The sequence below is a fragment of the Gordionus sp. m RMFG-2023 genome, chromosome 1 (genome assembly GCF_954871325.1).
Source record: "Gordionus sp. m RMFG-2023 chromosome 1, tfGorSpeb1-WG-v2, whole genome shotgun sequence".
Classification (NCBI taxonomy): Eukaryota; Metazoa; Nematomorpha; class Gordioida; order Chordodea; family Parachordodidae; genus Gordionus; species Gordionus sp. m RMFG-2023.
Window position 1 is genome coordinate 31,637,521 of NC_088775.1, and position 20,833 is coordinate 31,658,353.

Below are 20,833 nucleotides of genomic sequence, written 5' to 3' on the forward strand. Positions count from 1 at the left end.
TATAAAAAAATTAGAATAACAACACCAACAATAATATAATATTTATATAAATAAATATAGATCAAAACTTTTTTTAAAATTAAATTATTAATTATATTATAATAACATGTCCATTTTGGAATAACATATATTTTTATAATATATAAATTGGAAATATAATTCATTATTCACAAATTTAATTTAAAAAAACCAACAATTAGTAAATAAAAATTATCTAAGATGCATTTTTATTTAGTCTTTGTCCTGGGTTAATTCACAATTTTCCCAAATCATAAAAAATGAAGACCCGGGTAAGTGATACTATAATTGCGTAATCGTTCGTGTAAATTTTTTTAGTTAAGGAGAAAGGGAGGGGTAGGGAAATTATTTTACTAAAATTTAAGTCATCGATATAATATAATTATTAAAAATCATTCTTTCCGCCCACCAGTCCAAAATCCAGGACGAGAAGCTTAGTTTCCTCTGTTCCATTTCTGCTACCCACGGCACAGACCAGCTTGGTAGGCCCGGCCTTGATGCGCCAAACAACCCCTCCAGAACCACCAGAGTCGAGCTTTACCAAGTCTCTTATATATTCGCCAGTGCGAGCATCCCAAAGCTTGACGGTGCCATCGTCAGAGGAAGTTAGGACAGTTTTTCCCCGATCGAATTGGAGACTAGTAACGGCGCTTTGGTGTTTATGAGGCCCTAAGTCATCAAATTAAATAACATATATAAAAAGAGTGGAAAAGACGTAGAACACCTCTAGCTTTAAGGGTTCATTATGTGAGGCCCGGGTATAAGGAGACATATTATGGCGATCTGGGCTTTTAATGAGCTATTCCTATTTCTGGTACAAAATAAATATGTTAAAAATTTTCACGAGAAAGAAAAGATTAAAGATGGTGTACTAAGATTCGATTGACAGAGATGTCATAGCCTTGTTTTCATAAGATTGTTTCGATTAATTACCAAAAAAAATTATTGTAAAATGTCGGCAGCGGTTTCTTATTTTTTCATCGGCAGTTGTAGGCACGCCGAGTCAGCAACCGCCAAATAAATTGACGGCGAACCTGGCGGGGTAGCACATTTTAAAATTTAATAATAAAAATTTATAATTCAGTGTATTATTGATCTGCAAAAGTAAGCCCAACGTACCCAGGTGCTCTTTTTAAAAAAATCGGGATCGGGCTGGGTCGGCCTTATATTTTAAAAAAAATTTGGGCCCGGTCGGGTCTTGAAACCTTTGTTAAATATATCTAAATTTATCAATTTTATGTTGAATTTTTTATGTAAAATAAAAATATTTGATCTTATTTATAGAAACTAGACGCCATATAACATGCATATATCTTTTATTTTGAGAATTATAAAAATAAATTTTTATATTTAAATAAATTCAGGCCGGGCCGACAAATTTTTTTGAAAAATATTTCAAGTTCAGGCCGAGCCGGTAAAACTTTTTAAAAAAATTTAGGGTTGGAGTCGGGATAGTAAAAATTAAAAAAAAAAATTTGGAGCCGGGCCGGGCTTGAAAAATTAGGTCCGATGCAGATCACTATTATAGATTATTTTATACAATTTTTGGGCACTCCCAATTCCATCATTTGCAATATAGAGTTTTTTAATATTTCCCATGTCCCAACCTGATATAAATTTATTAATTTCTCGTTCTCTGAAAATGATTTATGATATAAAATATCAATGAAATAATTGCCTTTAGATATCAATAACATTTCCCGATACCCAAAATCGATGCTACACTTTCTAAATTTTTATGTTCTTTTTATAAATTCATACCATAATGTTGACTAAAAAATTTTTTCAAATTTAAAAGACCAATTATCATTTTGGTGTATCGGCCACTGGTATTGGTTAAAATTTAAAGGATCTATCTGTACCGATATTGACAAATACCAATGATTATATCCAGTGACGAAGCGTCAAGTTTACTAATAAGCAATCGAAAATTTTTATTTATTTTTAATAATTAGTCAAACCATAAAAAAAAATTAAAATATATGAATAAATAGAATTCGTCCTTATTTTTGATCAAAATGATCAACTGAATTAAAAAGTTATTGATAGATTTTAAATTTTTTAATAAGTTTTTTTCAATCGAAATCAAAAATAAATTTAAATTTTTTTTACATTAAACTTATAATTTATTTATCAAAAGTTAGCTGATAAAATTATTATAATTTATATTAAAGGGGAAACTAACCTGTATTTCGGCAAAAATTAAAAACATGCAAAAGTTAGTTGAATATCTATAAAATTATTTTACAAAATTCGAAATAAATTTATTTTTTTTTATATATAAATTTTAAGGTAATAGGAAAAAAAACCATGGATTTTTTTTTTCATATTTATAGAATTTGTCACAAGAAGCAATTCTCAATTCCAAACACGTCAAATTGAGCCTTGATTTCCTCCAGAAACTTGAAAAGTGAATCAGAGCACTCTATCCGATGAAGAACGCACAAATAATCAATGCGAAGGTTGGAATCATCGTTTAATGGAATGCGAGAATAAATAATATAATTACTTTTTTTTCTCTTTTTTTTGCAACTGGCACCATATAATTAAAAGGCCAAATAAGGGATTTAAAAAGAGAATTTAAAAAAAAGTAAATAGTATTTGAAACACTTGCAACTTTTATTCATGCTTTTAGCACTTTAAATGAAAAATTAATATATTTCATGTACATGAATTAATTTGAGGAGTATATGTGGTTAATATAAAAATAAATTTTTTAAAAAAACAATATTTAAGGGGATTCGGAATCTTTTTTTTAAAAAGCAATTAAATTATATTTTGCCGCCTGGCTGGCACCAGAAAATTTTATTTTTTAGAGATATTTAATATTTGTATTACTTTTATGCTTTAATGGTTTTAATAAAATATTATTTTTAAATTAATAATTTAGAAAAATTAGAGGAAGAGAAACGAAAATATTTATAACATCATCATTAGAGGTGCGGGCCTAATTTTTTATTCACGGCCTGCTCGCTCACGGTGGCAATAAAAATATTCACGCTTACCACTTAAAAATTTTTAACCCGACCCGCCCGCTCACGAAAGGCAATATTTTGATTCATGCCCGAAAATTTACAACCCCCTCTTAAATTTTAATAGCGATCATTTAAACCCCTCTCCCCCTGGGTTAGTAGGCTTATTTCTAGATCCTAATTTCAAAAGCCTTAAGTTTTTAATAGACGAAGAAAAGGAAGATATTTACAAAACAATCTTAAAAATGTGAAATGATATAAAATTAGATGATATGCATAAGTCAATGCCAACTATACCTGAAACGAATTATTTGTTATTCAATATTCGACTCGATTCGTATTTTACGAATAACACAATTATTCGATTCTATATTATTCGTCGAATAATTTTTTATCTATTATTAGATCGAATTATTCGATTAAAATAATAATATTGAAAAATAATTATATATTATTAGTAGGAATTATTTGCAATTATTGCTATTTAATAAAATTTTTTAGTGGAATAATGAAGAAACATTTTATATTTCTAAAATTGTTGTTAACAGCTGTTTTTATTCGAATAACTTCATAATATAAAATTAACTTCCGAAAGTTTATGATAGACGAAGAAAGTATTTATTTTTATATGCAATTTATAATACGTATACAATTATAATAAACTAGTAGCCATGCCGTCAAGAATGACGGGCGAACCAGATATTTCTCCTTCGTTTGATGATGGAGCATAAATTTTACTTTTTGCAAAAACTTTTTGTTTAAAAAATTTGTTGTTGGTATATTTGTCTTCTACATGATATGAATATTATATTGATTTTACTACATTATATATAAAAATACTATATATAATATATATGCTTCTATATTATCTTACTAATAAAATTTGTTTGTCTTTTATTTATAGTTAAATTTTACAAAATAAATTTAATATTCTATCTTTTTAATTTATGGTTAAATAAAATTTTCAAATTGAATCGAATAATCATGTTATTATTCGCACGAATACGAATAATGAATTATTTGATTTAAACGAATACGAATAATTCCATTATTCGATTCGGAATTTCAAATCGAAATCGAATAAGAATAATGCAATTACTCGATTTGATTCATATTTATGTAGGTATAATGCCAACTGTCATTTATAACTTTCCTAATTCATCCTACATTCATAAAAAACCATATATTCTAAATGAAACATATTTTTAGAAGATTCTGATGAATCAACACCGATGAAAGCTGTGTTAATTTAAAAGATTCATCCCATAAAACAAAGACCCGACGGCTTAACCTGCACCCCCTGGCCCAATGGGAAATCCCTTATTTGGGCTGCGTATCATTTTTTCCTTCATCACTTAATACAAACCCTCTTACTTGTGGGGAAAATAAAAATTAATAAATATTCAAAATTAAATAACTTTATATTTCAGCTAATAGTCATTTCAACTAACGGCAATTTTTCACAGTCTACATATATTTTTTTAAAAACTTTATCACGAAAATTTTTTAGCATAACAAACGAAAATCGCGAATCCTTATTTCTTGAACAAAAGCTCAATTGGAAATTTTTAAACACAATTATACTTGTTTTTAGGTACATTTTCATAATTAAACTAAGCTCTTTTTAGAGCCTTCGATTAGGGATCTGCAAAGTTAGGCCCGGCCCGTACCCGGCCCGAACAGGCTATGGGCCGGACTCGGGTCTAATTCTATTTAAAATAATCGTGTTCGGGCCGGGCCTAATATTTTTTAAAAAAATTCGGGCCGGGTCGGGTTTTTATATCATAAATTTATCAATTTTATATTGAATTTTTTATGTAAAATAAAAATATTGATTTTATTTATTGAAACTAAACGACATATAACATATGTCTTTTATTTTGAGTAATTACAAAAATTAATTTCTATATTTAAAAAAATTTCGGGCCGGGCAGGCCCGATGCAGATCACTACCTTCGATACTATTAATATATATTATTTTGTAATTTTATATAGTTGTTTTATCATTTTTTAAAAATTTTACCAATATCAATATTATCAAAATTAAATTTTAAAAAATAAAACAAATAACAATGGAGATATTTTGAAGTTTTGGAAGCAGGAAAATTTATTTCCTTTTTTGAGAAAATTAGAGAGTAAAATTTTGTCAGCCCTGGCAAATTCGGCTTCTAGTGAAAGGTTATTTTCTGTAGCCAATCGTCTATTAGAGGAAAGGCATACACAATTGAAATAAAAAAAATAGACATACTTTTTCTAAGTAAAAATTTGGATATATAATATGTATTTATTTTTTGTTATTATGAATTATGGAATTAAAGAAATAAATTCAAAAAAGTGTAAAAAATTATAGCAATAAAGTTTTGAAAAATTTAAAAACACCGTGAATTTTCGGGCATGAATCAAAATATTGCCTTTCGTAAGAGGGCGGGTCGAAAATTTTTTAGTGATAAGCGTTAGGGATGTAAATTTCCCGGGAAACTATATTTCGGGGAAATTTGGGGAAAAAACGGAAAACTATCTTTTTTTGTAATACTTTGCAGGTTAGTATTGATTTTTTTTCAAGTTTTATTGAAAATATATAAATTATAAACATTATAATTAAACAAATATGATTTAATTTCTATTAATTTGTGATTTCTTTACATGTTTCATTTGAAATACATAGATTATAAACAATATTTAAACAAATATGATTTAATTTTGATTAATTTTTTAGCTATCTTCGTTTGGAGAAGAAAATGATTCCAGATCAGAGCTTGAAATTCCAGAATCCAGCAATTTATCATTTGCAGAAATTTCTTTTCCCATAAAATGGAGATTGACTCTTATAAAAATTAATTTTCGGACCTTATCATTTTTTATTCTATTTCTAACGAATGAATATTTCCAAACGAGTACCATATTTTTAAGATTAGAAAATGAGTTAAGTTATTGTTTACTAAAATAAAAAGTATTTAAATTTTCCACCCGTCATTGGATCTGAAAATGATGCGCCTGCCAAAGACTTGCCATATTAAAAAAATCTTCCCTTGCACGATATTTGGATAGGTTTCCTATTACTCTCGCAATATCTAAATCTAGATGTCCAGAAAATCGGTTAATGATATCAAACCCCTTTACAACTTCATTGTCTTTCAAATATAATTCGCAAAAACTTGGGTCAAATATATGAGCATCATAATGTATGTCACGGTAACAAAATTTTTTTCGGCTTTTAATAAACTGCTCAATTTCTGAAATCTCACTCTGTAACAATAGATTTGATATTGTTTTATAACCGCTAAATGTCTCCTCCTGATATGAATAAATGCTTGAGGGACATCTGATAAATTGGCTTTATCTCCTTATACTATATGTATTTATGCAAATATGACTTTTATAAAATTGTATACTGGCATTAGATCATTTAAACTCCCATCGATCTAGAAGAGTAAGTATCTTACCTCGATCAGTAAATATATCAAGAAATTTCCTGTAAAATATCTTTATTTTTTAACAAGCTATTGCTCATCAAAACTATACCTGCCCAACGAGTTAGGCTAGTCAACTTTAGGAAAACAATTTTTATTATTTCTTGTTTTCTTTTAAGGTTGATAAAAGAAGTTAGATTTTACATATATGATGATATTTTTAGCTTTCGTGACTAAAATTTGAATCGATAATATCTTATTTGCTAAGTCCTTTAGAAGTAAATTTAATCCATGAGCGGCACATCCAATGTATTCAATAATTGGATGTTTAATTTTTACAAGAGTCCATGCTATTTTAATATTGCTTGCATTGTCAGTTATTATGGTGTTGATTTTTGAAATTCCCATCTTTGGTGATAAGGAAATTAATATATATATTAGAAAACAAAACACAATTATAACTTATGATATGAATCGTGAAGAAAAAATGTTTTTATAAAATATAATAAAAATCTATTTATTTTATCATAAGACCATTTATAAAATTGGGAAAACGTAAAAATCATGTTGATTTAAGCAAAAAAATAGTATTATAAAAATTGGGGAAACTATAGGGGAACTTTCGAAGTTTCCTGGGGAAGTTTCCCATATTTCCCGGGAAATTGCCTCTGTCTTACATCCCTAGTAAGCGTGAATGGGCGTGAATATTTTTATTGCCACCATGAGCGCGGGCCGTGAATAAAATTTAGGCCCGCACCTCTAATGATGATATTATAAATATTTTCTCTTTCTCTTCCTCTAATTTGTCTAAATTATTAATTTAAAAATAATATTTATTTTTTTACAATTAATTTATATTCATTTTTTCGAGTATTTAATGATTTAAAGCATAAAAGTAATACATGTTAAATATCTCTAAAAAATAAAATTTTCTGGTGCCAGCCAGGCGGCAAAATATATAATTTAATTGTTTTTAAAAAAAAAGATTCCGAATCCCCTTAAATATTTTTTTTAAAGTTAATTGATCCTTTTAAAAAGATCGAATCCCAATCACGATCTTTTGAAAAAAAGAGGATCAAAATCCAGGATCGACCTTTTTTTTAAAAAAAGATCGCGATCACGATCCTTTTCTTATTTAAATTTCTGATTAATGCAAAATTAACTAATATAAAAAATAAATAAATATGGTATAAATTTATTGTAATTGAATAATATAATATAATATAAGTATAACAATTAGAATATATTTATTCATAATTAAGTTAGCCTTTAATAGTAAAAGTTTTTCTAAATTATCATCATTTAAACAACCACGTTTTTCATTAAGTACATATTTAGCTTTACTAAACAAGCGCTCCACAGGAGCGCTTGATGATAAAGGTGTGTTATATTAAATATATGTTTTTTTTATATTAACATAATCATTAAAAATATTCACTGAATCATCATTAGAATAAAAAAATTATTAATGGAAAGAGCATTTTGTGACGAGTTTTTCCCAAATCGATCCATGCATTCATTTGAAGGATCTGCATATGATTGACCCTGTATATTTTCTAAATGGGCAATTAACCTTTCTTTAGCAACAAATTTTGTGGCAGATTAATAAAAGGCCAATTGAGCTTAAATTTTGGGTAAATTATTGATGCCAATATATTACTCTCATCATATAGTGAAGGAAATCTATAATTTTTATTATAGGCATATTGTTTGATCTTCACAAATAATAAAAATTGTATTTTTAAAAGAATTAATTTCTTCTAAATGCCTCTTTAGGTTTGAACTTCTAATCTTTGAAGAAGATATTTTGTTTGTGCATAAAGAGCATTTTGCATAGATCATTGTATGGTTACTTCCATCCGTTCCACAAAAGTAAAATACTTACGTAAATTATGAAATGGTAAAAGATTCTCATTCTCATTTATATCTGGTGTCACATCAATAGAAGTAGATGTATCATCCTCTAAATCTATAATGGAGGACATTATTAAAACCTAGAATTTATATTATAATTAATAAATAAATATAACTTGTTCTTACAAAAAATTTGGGAAATTGTTGAAATATAAAATCTGGTGGAATGATGGTTGATAAAACATGATGTAGATAGATTTTTTTTAAAAATAATATGTTAATTTAATTTAAAAATTTTTTATTTTATTTATTTATTTTTAAGTAAAAGAATAATTTTAAAAGGATCGGGATAGAATATTTAAAAAAATGATCTCGATCACGATCTACAATTTAAGGTCAGTATCTTAAATCCGAGAAAATTGACAAATTTAGGATCGAATCCAGGATCGGCGATCTTTTGATTCGATCCTTTAACCACTCTGTTAACCACATATACTACTCAAATTAATTCATGTACATGAAATATATTAATTTTTCATTTAAAGTGCTAAAAGAATGAATAAAAGTTGAAAGTGTTTCAAATACTATTTACTTTTTTTTAAATTATCTTTTTAAATCCCTTATTTTGGTTTTTTAATTATATGGTGCCAGCTGCAAAAAAGAGAAGAAAAAGTAATTATATTATTTTTTTTCATGGGGATTTGGAATATTTTTTAAATATTTTTAAAGAAGATTACGAATCCCACATGATTCCATATCCCAATACGACATATATATTTTAGTCTTAATATTTTTACAATATATATTTATTTAAATTATATGTTCATACATATGAGATAAAATTTGCACTTAAATATTTTTATTTTTTAGATAAAACAAGCGTTAAATAAAAGTATATCAAAATCTACTTAAAAGTATCAATAACCAAGATACCTTTGAAATAGTATATAGATATTTTTATCAGGGACCTGGAGCTTACCGTAACGAACCGCGAAACCGTTATAAACCCTTATAAATATCTGAACCGTAACTGAACCGATATAATTATTTTTTAAAGGAGTGAAAAGAACCTTTATAAAAAAACGTTAAACCGGTGTAAAGCAAAATAAAATTTATAATTCTAATTGTTTACATTATTTTCCTTGTGGTGAAATTATATATTTAACCATATTTCCGTCGTTATTTATAATTTTAATTATTAAATGATCAAAATATGTGTGATCTGATATCCTTAATAAAGTATGTATTAATTTTTTAACTATTATTTAAATTTATCCACAATATTTTAATTATGCAAAATATCTAAATAATTTGTAGATTTTTGATTTTGTTGTATTTATTAAATTAATTTAAGTATAATATCAGGATTTTATTATAAATAATAAATTTGTGTTACATTATTAATTCTATGTAGTTTATCAAATAATTTTAATATATTATATTTGTCTAACCTCATTTTTAGTATTTATTTCTTATAGTATTAGAACCATATTCCTATTTCTTATGTTTTAGTATGAAAAATATCAAAATAGCCAATTTGATTTAGTTGCATTTATTTAATTAATTATAATATCTCAACCGGTAAGCGGGAAATAATTCCCCGGAAAAAAAATCCCCGGAAAAATAATCCCCAGAAATTAATTCCCAGGAAAAAAAATCCCCGGAAAAAAATCCCCGAAAAAAATCCCCGGAAAATAATTCCCCGGAAAAAAAATACCCGGAAAAAAATTCCCCAGAAAATAATTCCCAGGTAAATAATTCTCCGGAAAAAAAATCCCCGGAATAAAATTCCCCTGGAAAATAATTCCCCGAAAAAAGTTTCCCCACTATACATTGAATTGCTAATGCATTGCTAAACTGCATTGCTAAAAAGCAATCAATCATAATTAATTATAAATCAATCAAAAATTTATTACGTATATTTTTTTAATGATAATTTTTTAAACTTTTTTTAAAATATATTTAAATCATTTTTTTATTATAAATGAAGAATACTGATTAAATGATATAGTATATAATTTTATTTTTATTTAATATTATTAATAAGAAATTTATTTTTCTAGCTTATTAAAACAAATATACATTTTATTCAATTTTAAAAATTAACAAATATATATCCGTAAGAGGGCATTATATGTTTTAATATGTATCATTTTAGGAAACCGGAATGATGATTGGATAGCACTTTTTTTATATTTGGGTATATATATACATATGAAAAACCTAAAAATTAAAAAAATTTTTAGGATTCTTTGATGTTTAATTTATGAGTAGGTTTAGAATAGTAAAACAATGGAAATTTTCTAAAGTAAATATTGCTGGCGTTATTTATCAAAATCTCTTCATTTTTGTTTTAAACGTGTATATTTACGTGCTAAGCATTATCCTAAAAAATATTTTGAAAATAATTTGATTTGACCGATTGCAGAGCTCAAAACCGACCACTCACTAAATATTCGATTGACCAAATTTACTAGTAATATAATTTGAAAAATGTTGATTTTCGTTATATATATCTATAAATACGTATAAAACATAATCCTAATAATTCTTCAGAATTAATTTTATCAAAATTTTTAAATATTTTATTTGAGAATTATTATTTCGTTGATTTATTTATAGGGAATTTTTTCTCCTAATTTTGTAATTTTAATTATCTTAAAAACGGAGATTTTTTTTCCGGGGAACTATTTTTCTAGATTCTTTTTTAATATAGCTTACATTTAATATATTTATTGTAGCTTTCGTTCTCTTCGCTACACTGCACAAGGTACGATTCCCAAACAATTTATTTTAAATGAAATAGTTACATTTCTCTTATTTAAATAAATATATTATGCTAAGCTAACCTATCTCATATTTTACTTTTAATAAACCTTTTATCGGTCCGTTGTCTCACCCCCTAATTCATTATTATATAGGATTTATCGCTACACTGCACAAGGTACGATTCCCAAACAATTTATTTTAAATGAAATAGTTACATTTCTCATATTTAAATAAATATATTATGCTAAGCTAACCTATCTCATATTTTACTTTTAATAAACCTTTTATCGGTCCGTTGTCTCACCCCCTCCTTCATTATTATATAGGATTTAACTTGTAATATACAATAAATTTATTGAATTTAAAACAAATTAAACAATAACATAAAATTTATCGAATTTAAAAACATTTAATGGTAAATCTAAATATATTTCCGCGAATATGAAGTTGATGATTTATTTTCAAAAAAGATACTCCAGCAGTAGTCCGCCAACATATTTATACGATTCTTGCCGGGAATTTAAATTGAAAACTTAAGACCCCCCAAAACGAAATTCTTTAACATTTTTCTCAAAAAGCAATCGATAAAAAATTATAAAAATTAATAAAGGAAATATAAATCTAACACTATCACCAATTTTCAGGGATTTTCATTTGATACTTTTTAAAATATATCCGTATTACCATTTTTGAGATTTCGAAAAGTTGCCTTTATACGATAATATTTTTAAAACTTGACGTGAAGGGAAAACTTAGAAAACGAATTCGAACTCAATGTCAAATTCTGCACCAAAACTTGTTTTTATTTATTTTTTCTCCCATTTTTCTTGTCACACAGTACAATTAATAAAAATTGATAAAGACATAAATATTAAATAAAACCTATACAATAATTTTAATCTATATTTTTTCAACTTTTAGGTAGAGATATCAACATCCAAGGATGTTTTTATCATCTAACTCAATCAAATCATAGAAAGATTCAGGAATTGGGGTTAGAATCATCATATCGGAATGATCCAATGTTATGCTTATTTGCAGCTATGATCGATGGATTAGCATTCTTACCTATACACGATGTCAAACGAGGTATGGAGTATTTAAAAACCATTGTATCGGATGAAAACAAAGAATTATTGTTTTATTTTGATAAAAATTATGTGAATGGAGAATTGAGACATGGGAAAAACTCTCAAAGGCAAGTAGAGCCATTGTTCCCACCAGAAACATGGAATGTGTTCAATGTTACGATTGCTGGGGAAAATCGAACAAACAATGTATGTGAAGGATGGAATAACCGATTTAAGCATATTGTAGGCAACAAAAAACCGAAGATATGGGAACTACTCGAAAAAATAAGGATGGAAATAGCGGTTGATATGGGAAAAATCGACCAATGGAATATTGGGACATACACTCCCAAAAAAAATCGTATTTATGCAACGAAACAAACTATTTTAAAAAATTTATGCATTGATTATTTAGAAGAGAGAAGGGACTTGCCCAATTTTCTCTCTTCAATTGGAGAACATATACGTTCTAGAATTGTTTCTTTTGAATAATATAATTTATTATTCTATATATCATTTAATAAAATATAATTTCTTTTCTGTAACTTTTGAAAAAAATTCATAAGCAAAATAATAATTGTTAGATTAGAAAAATATAAAACTCACTGCTGATAATCACCTCTGGATGTATTTTGATTAAAGTGGTCAGCATTTTTCATTACTTTTGGCAGTATTTAATTAAAATTGGGCAGTAAAAAATATAATTTTGCAAGTTTTATAGTGATTTTGTATTCAGTCAGTTAAATTCTTAAAGTAGGTCAATACTTCAGTAAAATAATTTTTATCAAATAGAGGGTATCAGATTGAATTGCTAATTTCCTATTTAGCCACAAAATTTATAAAATTATTTTATTTAATAGCTTATCCTTGTAAAAACAAAAAGGGGCGCTATTTAAGAGTCAGTAAACTGTGAAAAGCCTTTTATCATATTTCTAAAAAAATGATTAAAATTTGTGTAAAAATAATTTTTCAATAAATACCTAAAAGTTGATGAAAGTGTGTAAAGGTGAACTAGATTTATTTAACTTTCGTTTTATTATTTAAAATCTCAAATCCTCGAAGAAATTTGACTTTAAAAAACATTTCTATTTAATTAAATACTGCAGAGCAGATCCGGGTCACGGGATTTTTTTTCCGGGGAATTATTTTCCTAGATTCAAATTTACTAGTAATATAATTTGAAAATTGTTCATTTTTGTTTTATATATCTATAAATACATATAAAACATAATCCCAAAAAATATTTTAAAAATATCGTGGTTTGGCGGATAACCGACTCGTATATGTTTTACTCGTAATTATAGATATATAAAACAAAAAATGAACATTTTTCGAATCATATTACTAGTAAATTTTATCAATCGAATATTTAGTAAGTGGGGTTTTGAGCTCGGCAATCAGTCAAATCAAATTATTTTCAAAATATTTTTTAGGATAATGCTTAGCACGTATATATATACGCGTATAATACAAAAATGAAGATTTTTCCATGGATAACGCCAGCAATGCAGTATTTGGTCATTCGGTCGGTTTTCGGGTCAAATCACGATATTTTTAAAATATTTTTTGGAATTATGTTTTATACGTATTTATAGATACATAAAACAAAAATCAACATTTTTCAATTTATCTTAATAGCAAATTTGATCAATCAAATATTTAATAAGTGGTCGGTTTTGAACTCGGCAATCGGTCAAATCAAATTATTTTCAAAATATTTTTTAGAATAATGCTTAGCACGTAAATATACACGTATAAAACAAAAATGAAGAGATTTTGATAAATAACGCCAGCAATATTTACTTTAGAAAATTTCCATTGTTTTACTATTCTAAACCTACTCATAAATTAAACATCAAAGAAACCTAAAAATTTTTTTAATTTTTAGGTTTTTCATATGTATATATATACCCAAATATAAAAAAAGTGCTATCCAATCATCATTCCGGTTTCCTAAAATGATACATATTAAAACATATAACGCTCTCTTACAGATATATATTTGTTAATTTTTAAAATTGAATAAAATGTATATTTGTTTTAATAAGCTAGAAAAATAAATTTCTTATTAATAATATTAAATAAAAATAAAATTATATACTATATCATTTAATCAGTATTCTTCATTTATAATAAAAAAATGATTTAAATATATTTTAAAAAAAGTTTAAAAAATTATCATTAAAAAAATATACGTAATAAATTTTTGATTGCCTTTTAGCAATGCATTAGCAATTCAATGTATAGTGGGGAAATTTTTTCCGGGGAATTATTTTCCAGGGGAATTTTATTCCGGGGATTTTTTTTCCGGAGAATTATTTACCTGGGAATTATTTTCTGGGGAATTATTTTCCGGGTATTTTTTTTCCGGGGAATTATTTTCCTGGGGATTTTTTTCCGGGGATTTTTTTGCGGGGAATTAATTTCCGGGGATTTATTTTCCGGGATTTTTTTTCCGGAGAATTATTTTCCGGGATTCATCTCCACCTACCCTTGAATATGATAGTAGGCTATTATTTAAATTATAAAATTACCAAATTTATGAAGTTTTAATTTTATATATTATTTATAAAATTTTGGCATTTGAGTATATTTTAAAGCATTAGTTTTCTTAGAGGAATAGTAAATTTTTAAGTAATAATATCCATATAATTTGGCTTTACAACTTGGAAGTATTATCAATTTCAATTTTACAATATTTGTTTGCACAAATCTCATTTTTTTTATTGTATTTACATTAATAATTAATAAAAATTTACTTTATTTGCTTTTAGAAATATGGTACGTCCCAAAATTAACCCAGTCCGTCCAGTTTTTAGTTATAATATTCTCTTAAATGAATCAACCTGTATAATAGATAATTGCATAATGATAATTAAAGGTGACCATGCAGCTAATTTAGAAAGGCATATTCAAAGGCATCATTTTAAAGAATATGAATCCATAACTACAAAAAAATTAAAGCTTTCCAAGCCTTTTAAATCAATATCAAAGCCTAGCCATAATATTTCTAGAGCAGGCATTAAATTCACTTATCAAAATTAAAATGGATAAAAACACATTAGTAAATTCGTGCACAGAACTTATTACTGTACATGGCCGGCCATTTAGCTTTTAAAAAAAATTATCAACCCAATTATAACAGGACTTGGGGATAATTTTTCTATAAATTCAAAAATATGAGGAATAATATTAATAAAATGGCCAGCAAATGCCTTACTAATATAAAAAAAGAAATATTCAATAAAATGATTTCTGTAAAATTAGATATTGCAACAAGGTATGACAGAGGTATTCTAGGCGTCAATATTCAATTTATATCTGATGGAAAAATACAATCACGATCAATATGCATTAGAGAACTTACTGAAAAGCCTACCTCGGAAAATATCAAAAAAGTTATTTTAGAAATATATAAAACACACAACATAGATATTAACAAGATATATAGCATAACTACTGATAATGTATCCAATATGGTTAAGTTAATCAAGCTTTTAATGGAGCATGAAGATATTGACGAACAAAGATATGATGTTATCATATGAGAATAATTTATCAAATATTAGTAATATAGACGACATTGGATAAAAGATTGCATCAAATCGTCACCTAATGAATTATTGATTATTAACAAAGTCAGATCATTGTGCAAAAAATTCACACACACACTTCATTAAATATCTTAACCCGTCTAAATCTTAAAAAGCCCTTATAGATTGCTGTACCGGGTGGAATTCTATCTACCTAATGCTAGAAAGATTGTTAGAATTAAAAGTTTATTGTGATGAAATGGATCAAGGCATTGATCTTTGTGAAGATGAGTGGGATATAATTAAAGATATTTTGAAAGCTATGAAGCCTTCTTTTATATTGACAAAAATTCTTCAAACTGAACAATTAACATTGGGCGATTTTATGCTGCTTGGCTAAATTGTCTAATAGAAACACTAAAGGTACAAACACCTTTTTCTCAGCACCTTTCAACATGTATCAAGGCAAGAGAGGCGAATATTAGAAATGATGCCTTTTGTGCAGCCTTATATATGGACCCATGTTATCAGATATTGCTGACAGAAGATGAAAAATTGACTGCCAAAGATCATTTAAATAAAACATGGAAAGCAATTCAGGTCCACGTATTTTATTTAGCCTTATTTTGATTATTGTCCGGATTTATTTTAAGTTATTTTTCATTTAAAATATATAGGCCTTGGAAAATGATGATAGCCTAGAAATGGATATATTGAAATCTACCTCTAGCTCCAAAGATCATAAAACAGATGATGAATTAGAAAAGCTTCTGATAGCCCGTGAGTCGGAATTTAAAAAAGATATTTCAAATTCACACAAAGAAGATAATATTAGAAATATTGAATCGTTTGAAGGTGTTGAAAGGATCGACAAAGAATCATCAGTTTTTATAATTTGGGAATCGAAAAAATTTGAATATCCAGAATTGTATAAACTTGCTCTTATAGCACTGGCAGTTCCAGCAACCTAAGTTTCTGTAGAAAGGGTCTTTTTGGGGCTAAAATTTGTGTTATCGCCTCAACGAACAAATATGAATCCATTTATATTAGAAAATATATTACTTATACGTTCAAATAATATATTTAAAAATGAGTTATTTTGAATCATATATTTTTTTATATATAATTTATATATATTTATAATAAAAAATAAATTAATGATGGCAAAATTTTAAATAAATTTATAATTAAAATCATTATATGATAGTGTTGCTTCATTAAAAAAAATTTCTAACCGGAATGAACCTTTATAATTAGCTGAACCGAACCGAACCCTTATAAATTCATTCTTAAGAACCGTAACCAGAACGTAAGCATTATAATTTTTTACATACTGAACCGTAATCAAACTGAACCGTTACAAATAAAGGTTCGGGTCCCTGATTTTTATACAACTCTGATAATCTTAATAAATTTTCAATAATAAAATTAGAATTATTAAACATTAATTATTGCTTTTAGAAAAGAAAAAATATTTTATTTAAAAAAAGTAAGGAAAAAATATAATATTAAATCATTTTTTCTCTTTATTTATTAAAAAAATTTTTTATTTGCTTTCCAAATGCTTATTTTTTAAAGGTAAAATTACACAACTCAAAAGGTTGGTTGATTCATTTGTTCTGGTATATTATGTTGACCAATAAGAGAACTTTCTGCTTTAATTTGCTAGTGCTATTATAATCATTACTCTTAGGAGAAAAAAATCCGCAAATTATGAGATAGTTAATTTATTTATACTTATTCAAAGTTGATCATTATTTTGTAAGGCTTATTTAATAGTTCTCTGCTAGTAAAAATACAGCAATTACCTGAGTTTACATAAGAGGAAATGGTTTTTTAAATTATTTACGCAATGCGTTTGATGTTAGAAGCGTCTGTACTTAAACATTGCTCTCATTTTAGATCTCCTATTTTGATATATATTATTGTCAATAGGTTTTAACGTGTTTAATTAAAGATTGTAATGGTGTCATAGAATTCGTATCAAAATATTCTGAAATATCTTAAGATATTGAAATCTTGGATATACTAACTTAGTTGATATCTAGTAAAAATATTTAAAATAAATAATATTAAATAACGTTTAATTATATTTGTCATTTTAATTTTAAAATTTTTTATTTAGTTTTTATACAAATATATTTTTTGCTGGCAACAAATACATCATTACATGTATAATCCCATACTAATTCTTCTTCCTTGAATGATATAGAGTTATGCCAACTGGTCTTTTTCCGTCAGATGTGTTGAGTCCTATAGGTTTCAGGGTACCCTGCTTTATTGAGGATCTTACTTAATAAAGAATTTATTGTTTGATGTCGGATACTTCTCCCCTTGTTGAAATTGCAATGGAGAGAATGGTGGTCATTCGACTTGACTGCTGCTTTACATAATAAACAAGTCAATTGGGCATCCTAAGGATAAACCTACTGCTAAGTAGTGTTGTTAAAACGCCGCGAGTCGCGATACGGACCCAAAGTTCGGGTCGTCTTTTTCGACTCCGAATCAAAGTTTGGATCTTTTTTTCGACCTCGACCCGAGTTCAAGCTAAAAAAACGACCTCGACCCAAAATATGAGTCGTTTTTTCGACTCACATTCAAACATCGGGTCGTTTTTTATGACTCCAACTTATTTGAATTTTTTTAAAGCAAATGGTTGAAAATAGATAAATTTCTGTGAAGATGTACCATAGGAAAGTGACAATTGTGATAATCATTATTTTTGAACTTTTTTTAATTTTTTTTTAGCAAATGGGTAAAAATATAGTTTGCAAACATGTTTAATTAAAATCTCATTGAAGATGTACCATAGGAATGTGACAATTGTCACAATCGTTATTTATGAACATTTTTCAATTTTCTTTAGGCAAATGGGTAAAAATATATTTTGCAAACATGTTAAATTAAAATTTCATTGAAGATGTACCATAGGAAAGTGACAATTGTCATAATCGTTATTTATGAACTTTTTTTCAATTTTTTAGGCAAATGGCTAAAAATATATTTTGCAAATATGTTAAATTAACATTGTGGGTAAAAATATATATTGTAAACATGTTAAATTAAAATTTCAGTGAAGATGTACCATAGGAAAGTGACAATTGTCATAATCGTCATTTTTGAACTTTTTCAATTTTTTTAAGGCAAATGGGTAAAAATATGTTTTTCAAACATGTTAAATTAAAATTTCAGTGAAGATGTACCATAGGAAAGTGACGATTGTCATAATCGTCATTTTTGAACTTTTTTCAAATTTTTTTAAGGCTAATGGGTAAAAATATTTGTAAACATGTTAAATTAAAATTTCAGTGAAGATGTACCATAGGAAAGTGACAATTGTCATAATCGTCATTTTTAAACTTTTTTAAAGCAAATGAGTAAAGATACATTTTGCAAACATGTTAAATTAAAATTTCAGTTTGAACACCAATATATAGAGGAACATCTCATTAAAAGTGAATTTAATGAAGTATGGATTTAATTCAAGAATTAGCCATTTTACAAGGTGGTGATGACCATATTTTAAGTGATATATTTCAGAAGCAAAAACAGCATGTTTGATAGCAAATTATGTGGAATGCAGTAATGTCCATAAGAAAAAACAATTCCGACATCAAGTTAATAGATTAAACCTTGCCCACCATGTCCATTAAGAGACCAAGAATTCCTATTTCTACTTCTTTTTGGAAAGAAATATGTTGATTTGGGTTAATATTCTTATAAAAATTGAAATCGATTGAAGATCTCGACATCAGGAAAATTGATTAAAAAATATTAAAGAAAGTCATAATATTGAATACGAATCAGAACAAGACTCTGCTACGGAGAGCTAAATGTTAGTTATTGAATGACAATGAATTTAAAAAAAATTAATATTATATTCATTTTACTATATTCAAAATAAAGTTAATATTGACCATATTTGACCTGTCATATATTGGTCAATGGACCTAAACGTATTTGACCGGTCAAATGCACAACCCTGACAATACAACCCCAATCTTTTAATAAATAACTAATAATTGAATCATATCAAGCATTTTGAATATTTTAATTTTTCTAAAACTAAAATGTGTCCAAAGTGTTTTGTTATTAATTTGCGAAATTTTGGACGCAGCCTAAATAAAGATGTTAATAATAAACATTTATTTAAAATATTTTGTCTCGTTTGATCAAATTATTTTCTTTTATATATAATATAAATCAGAGACCTGCAAGCCCGTTTTTAAAATATAACCGGGCCGGACCTGAAAATTATTTTTTTTTAAAAAAACCCGGGCCGGGTCTGAAATTTATTTTTAAAAAATCCCCGGGCCGGTTCGTATTTTTTAAAAAAATTTATACATGATTTATTATATTTGTCAATTTAATATGGTTATAATGATTATATATAGTTATGATAAATATAATGTTTGGTGAAAGTTAACACTAGCTAACACTCATAGTATCTATTACATAATATAATTATAGTTTTCCTGCCATGGAATAAATACAAGGATTAAATACATTATTATATAATATATGTTATATATTTTTTTAATTATAATCAGTTTTAATTTTTTTATAAATACAATTAATATAGTATATTCTCAAAATAATATTTACACAATTTTTTATAGTATCAATTTGCAATATACTAAATATCTGTTTAGAATAAAAATAAATAGTGTTGTTAAACGGCTCGCTTTGAGCCGATTTTTAAAAATGGCTAACTCAGTTTTTTATCCAGAAAAATATTATGCAAGCCTGAAAATTTTGCTCATAGAAGGAGCAAAGGTCTAGACATATAGTATCGAAATTTCGAGGCTTAGTCAATATTTTTCTGGCGAAAATATTGAGTTAGCCGTTTTTAAAAATCAGCTCAAAACAAGCCGTTTAACAACATTAGCTAGTATACCAGGGTTGCCAGATTTCACGATTTAGCCGTGATTATCACGATTTCTTACCTAATTTTTTACTTACTCACGTTTTCTCAAACTTCACGCTTTTCTCACGTTTTTTGAGTAATAAAATAATTACGCTTAGTCTCACACTTTTTCTCACATTTTTGTAGTATTTGTTAATGGTTCAACTAACCAATCATATATTTTTAAATTTATATTCATTTTTAAATTTTTTTTAACATAGTTTATAATATTAAAATTAACATATCAAATTCATATTCATTTAATAATTACCTACCTACAAATTCAATTTTTGGATAGTTT

General features: G+C 26.5%; 1 protein-coding gene across 3 annotated transcripts in view; it reads right to left on the minus strand.

Annotated features, from left to right (window-relative positions):
* Nucleotides 1–210: 210 nt before the first annotated feature.
* Nucleotides 211–20,833, minus strand: part of LOC135922976 (F-box/WD repeat-containing protein 7-like) — an 85,213-nt gene continuing 64,590 nt past the window's right edge. For all 3 annotated transcript variants that reach the window (XM_065457543.1, XM_065457544.1, XM_065457542.1), the window contains exon 12: nucleotides 211–687. In XM_065457543.1, coding sequence (XP_065313615.1) covers nucleotides 404–687 — 284 coding nt within the window. In that variant the 3' untranslated portion in view covers nucleotides 211–403. The remainder of the gene's footprint in view (nucleotides 688–20,833) is intronic.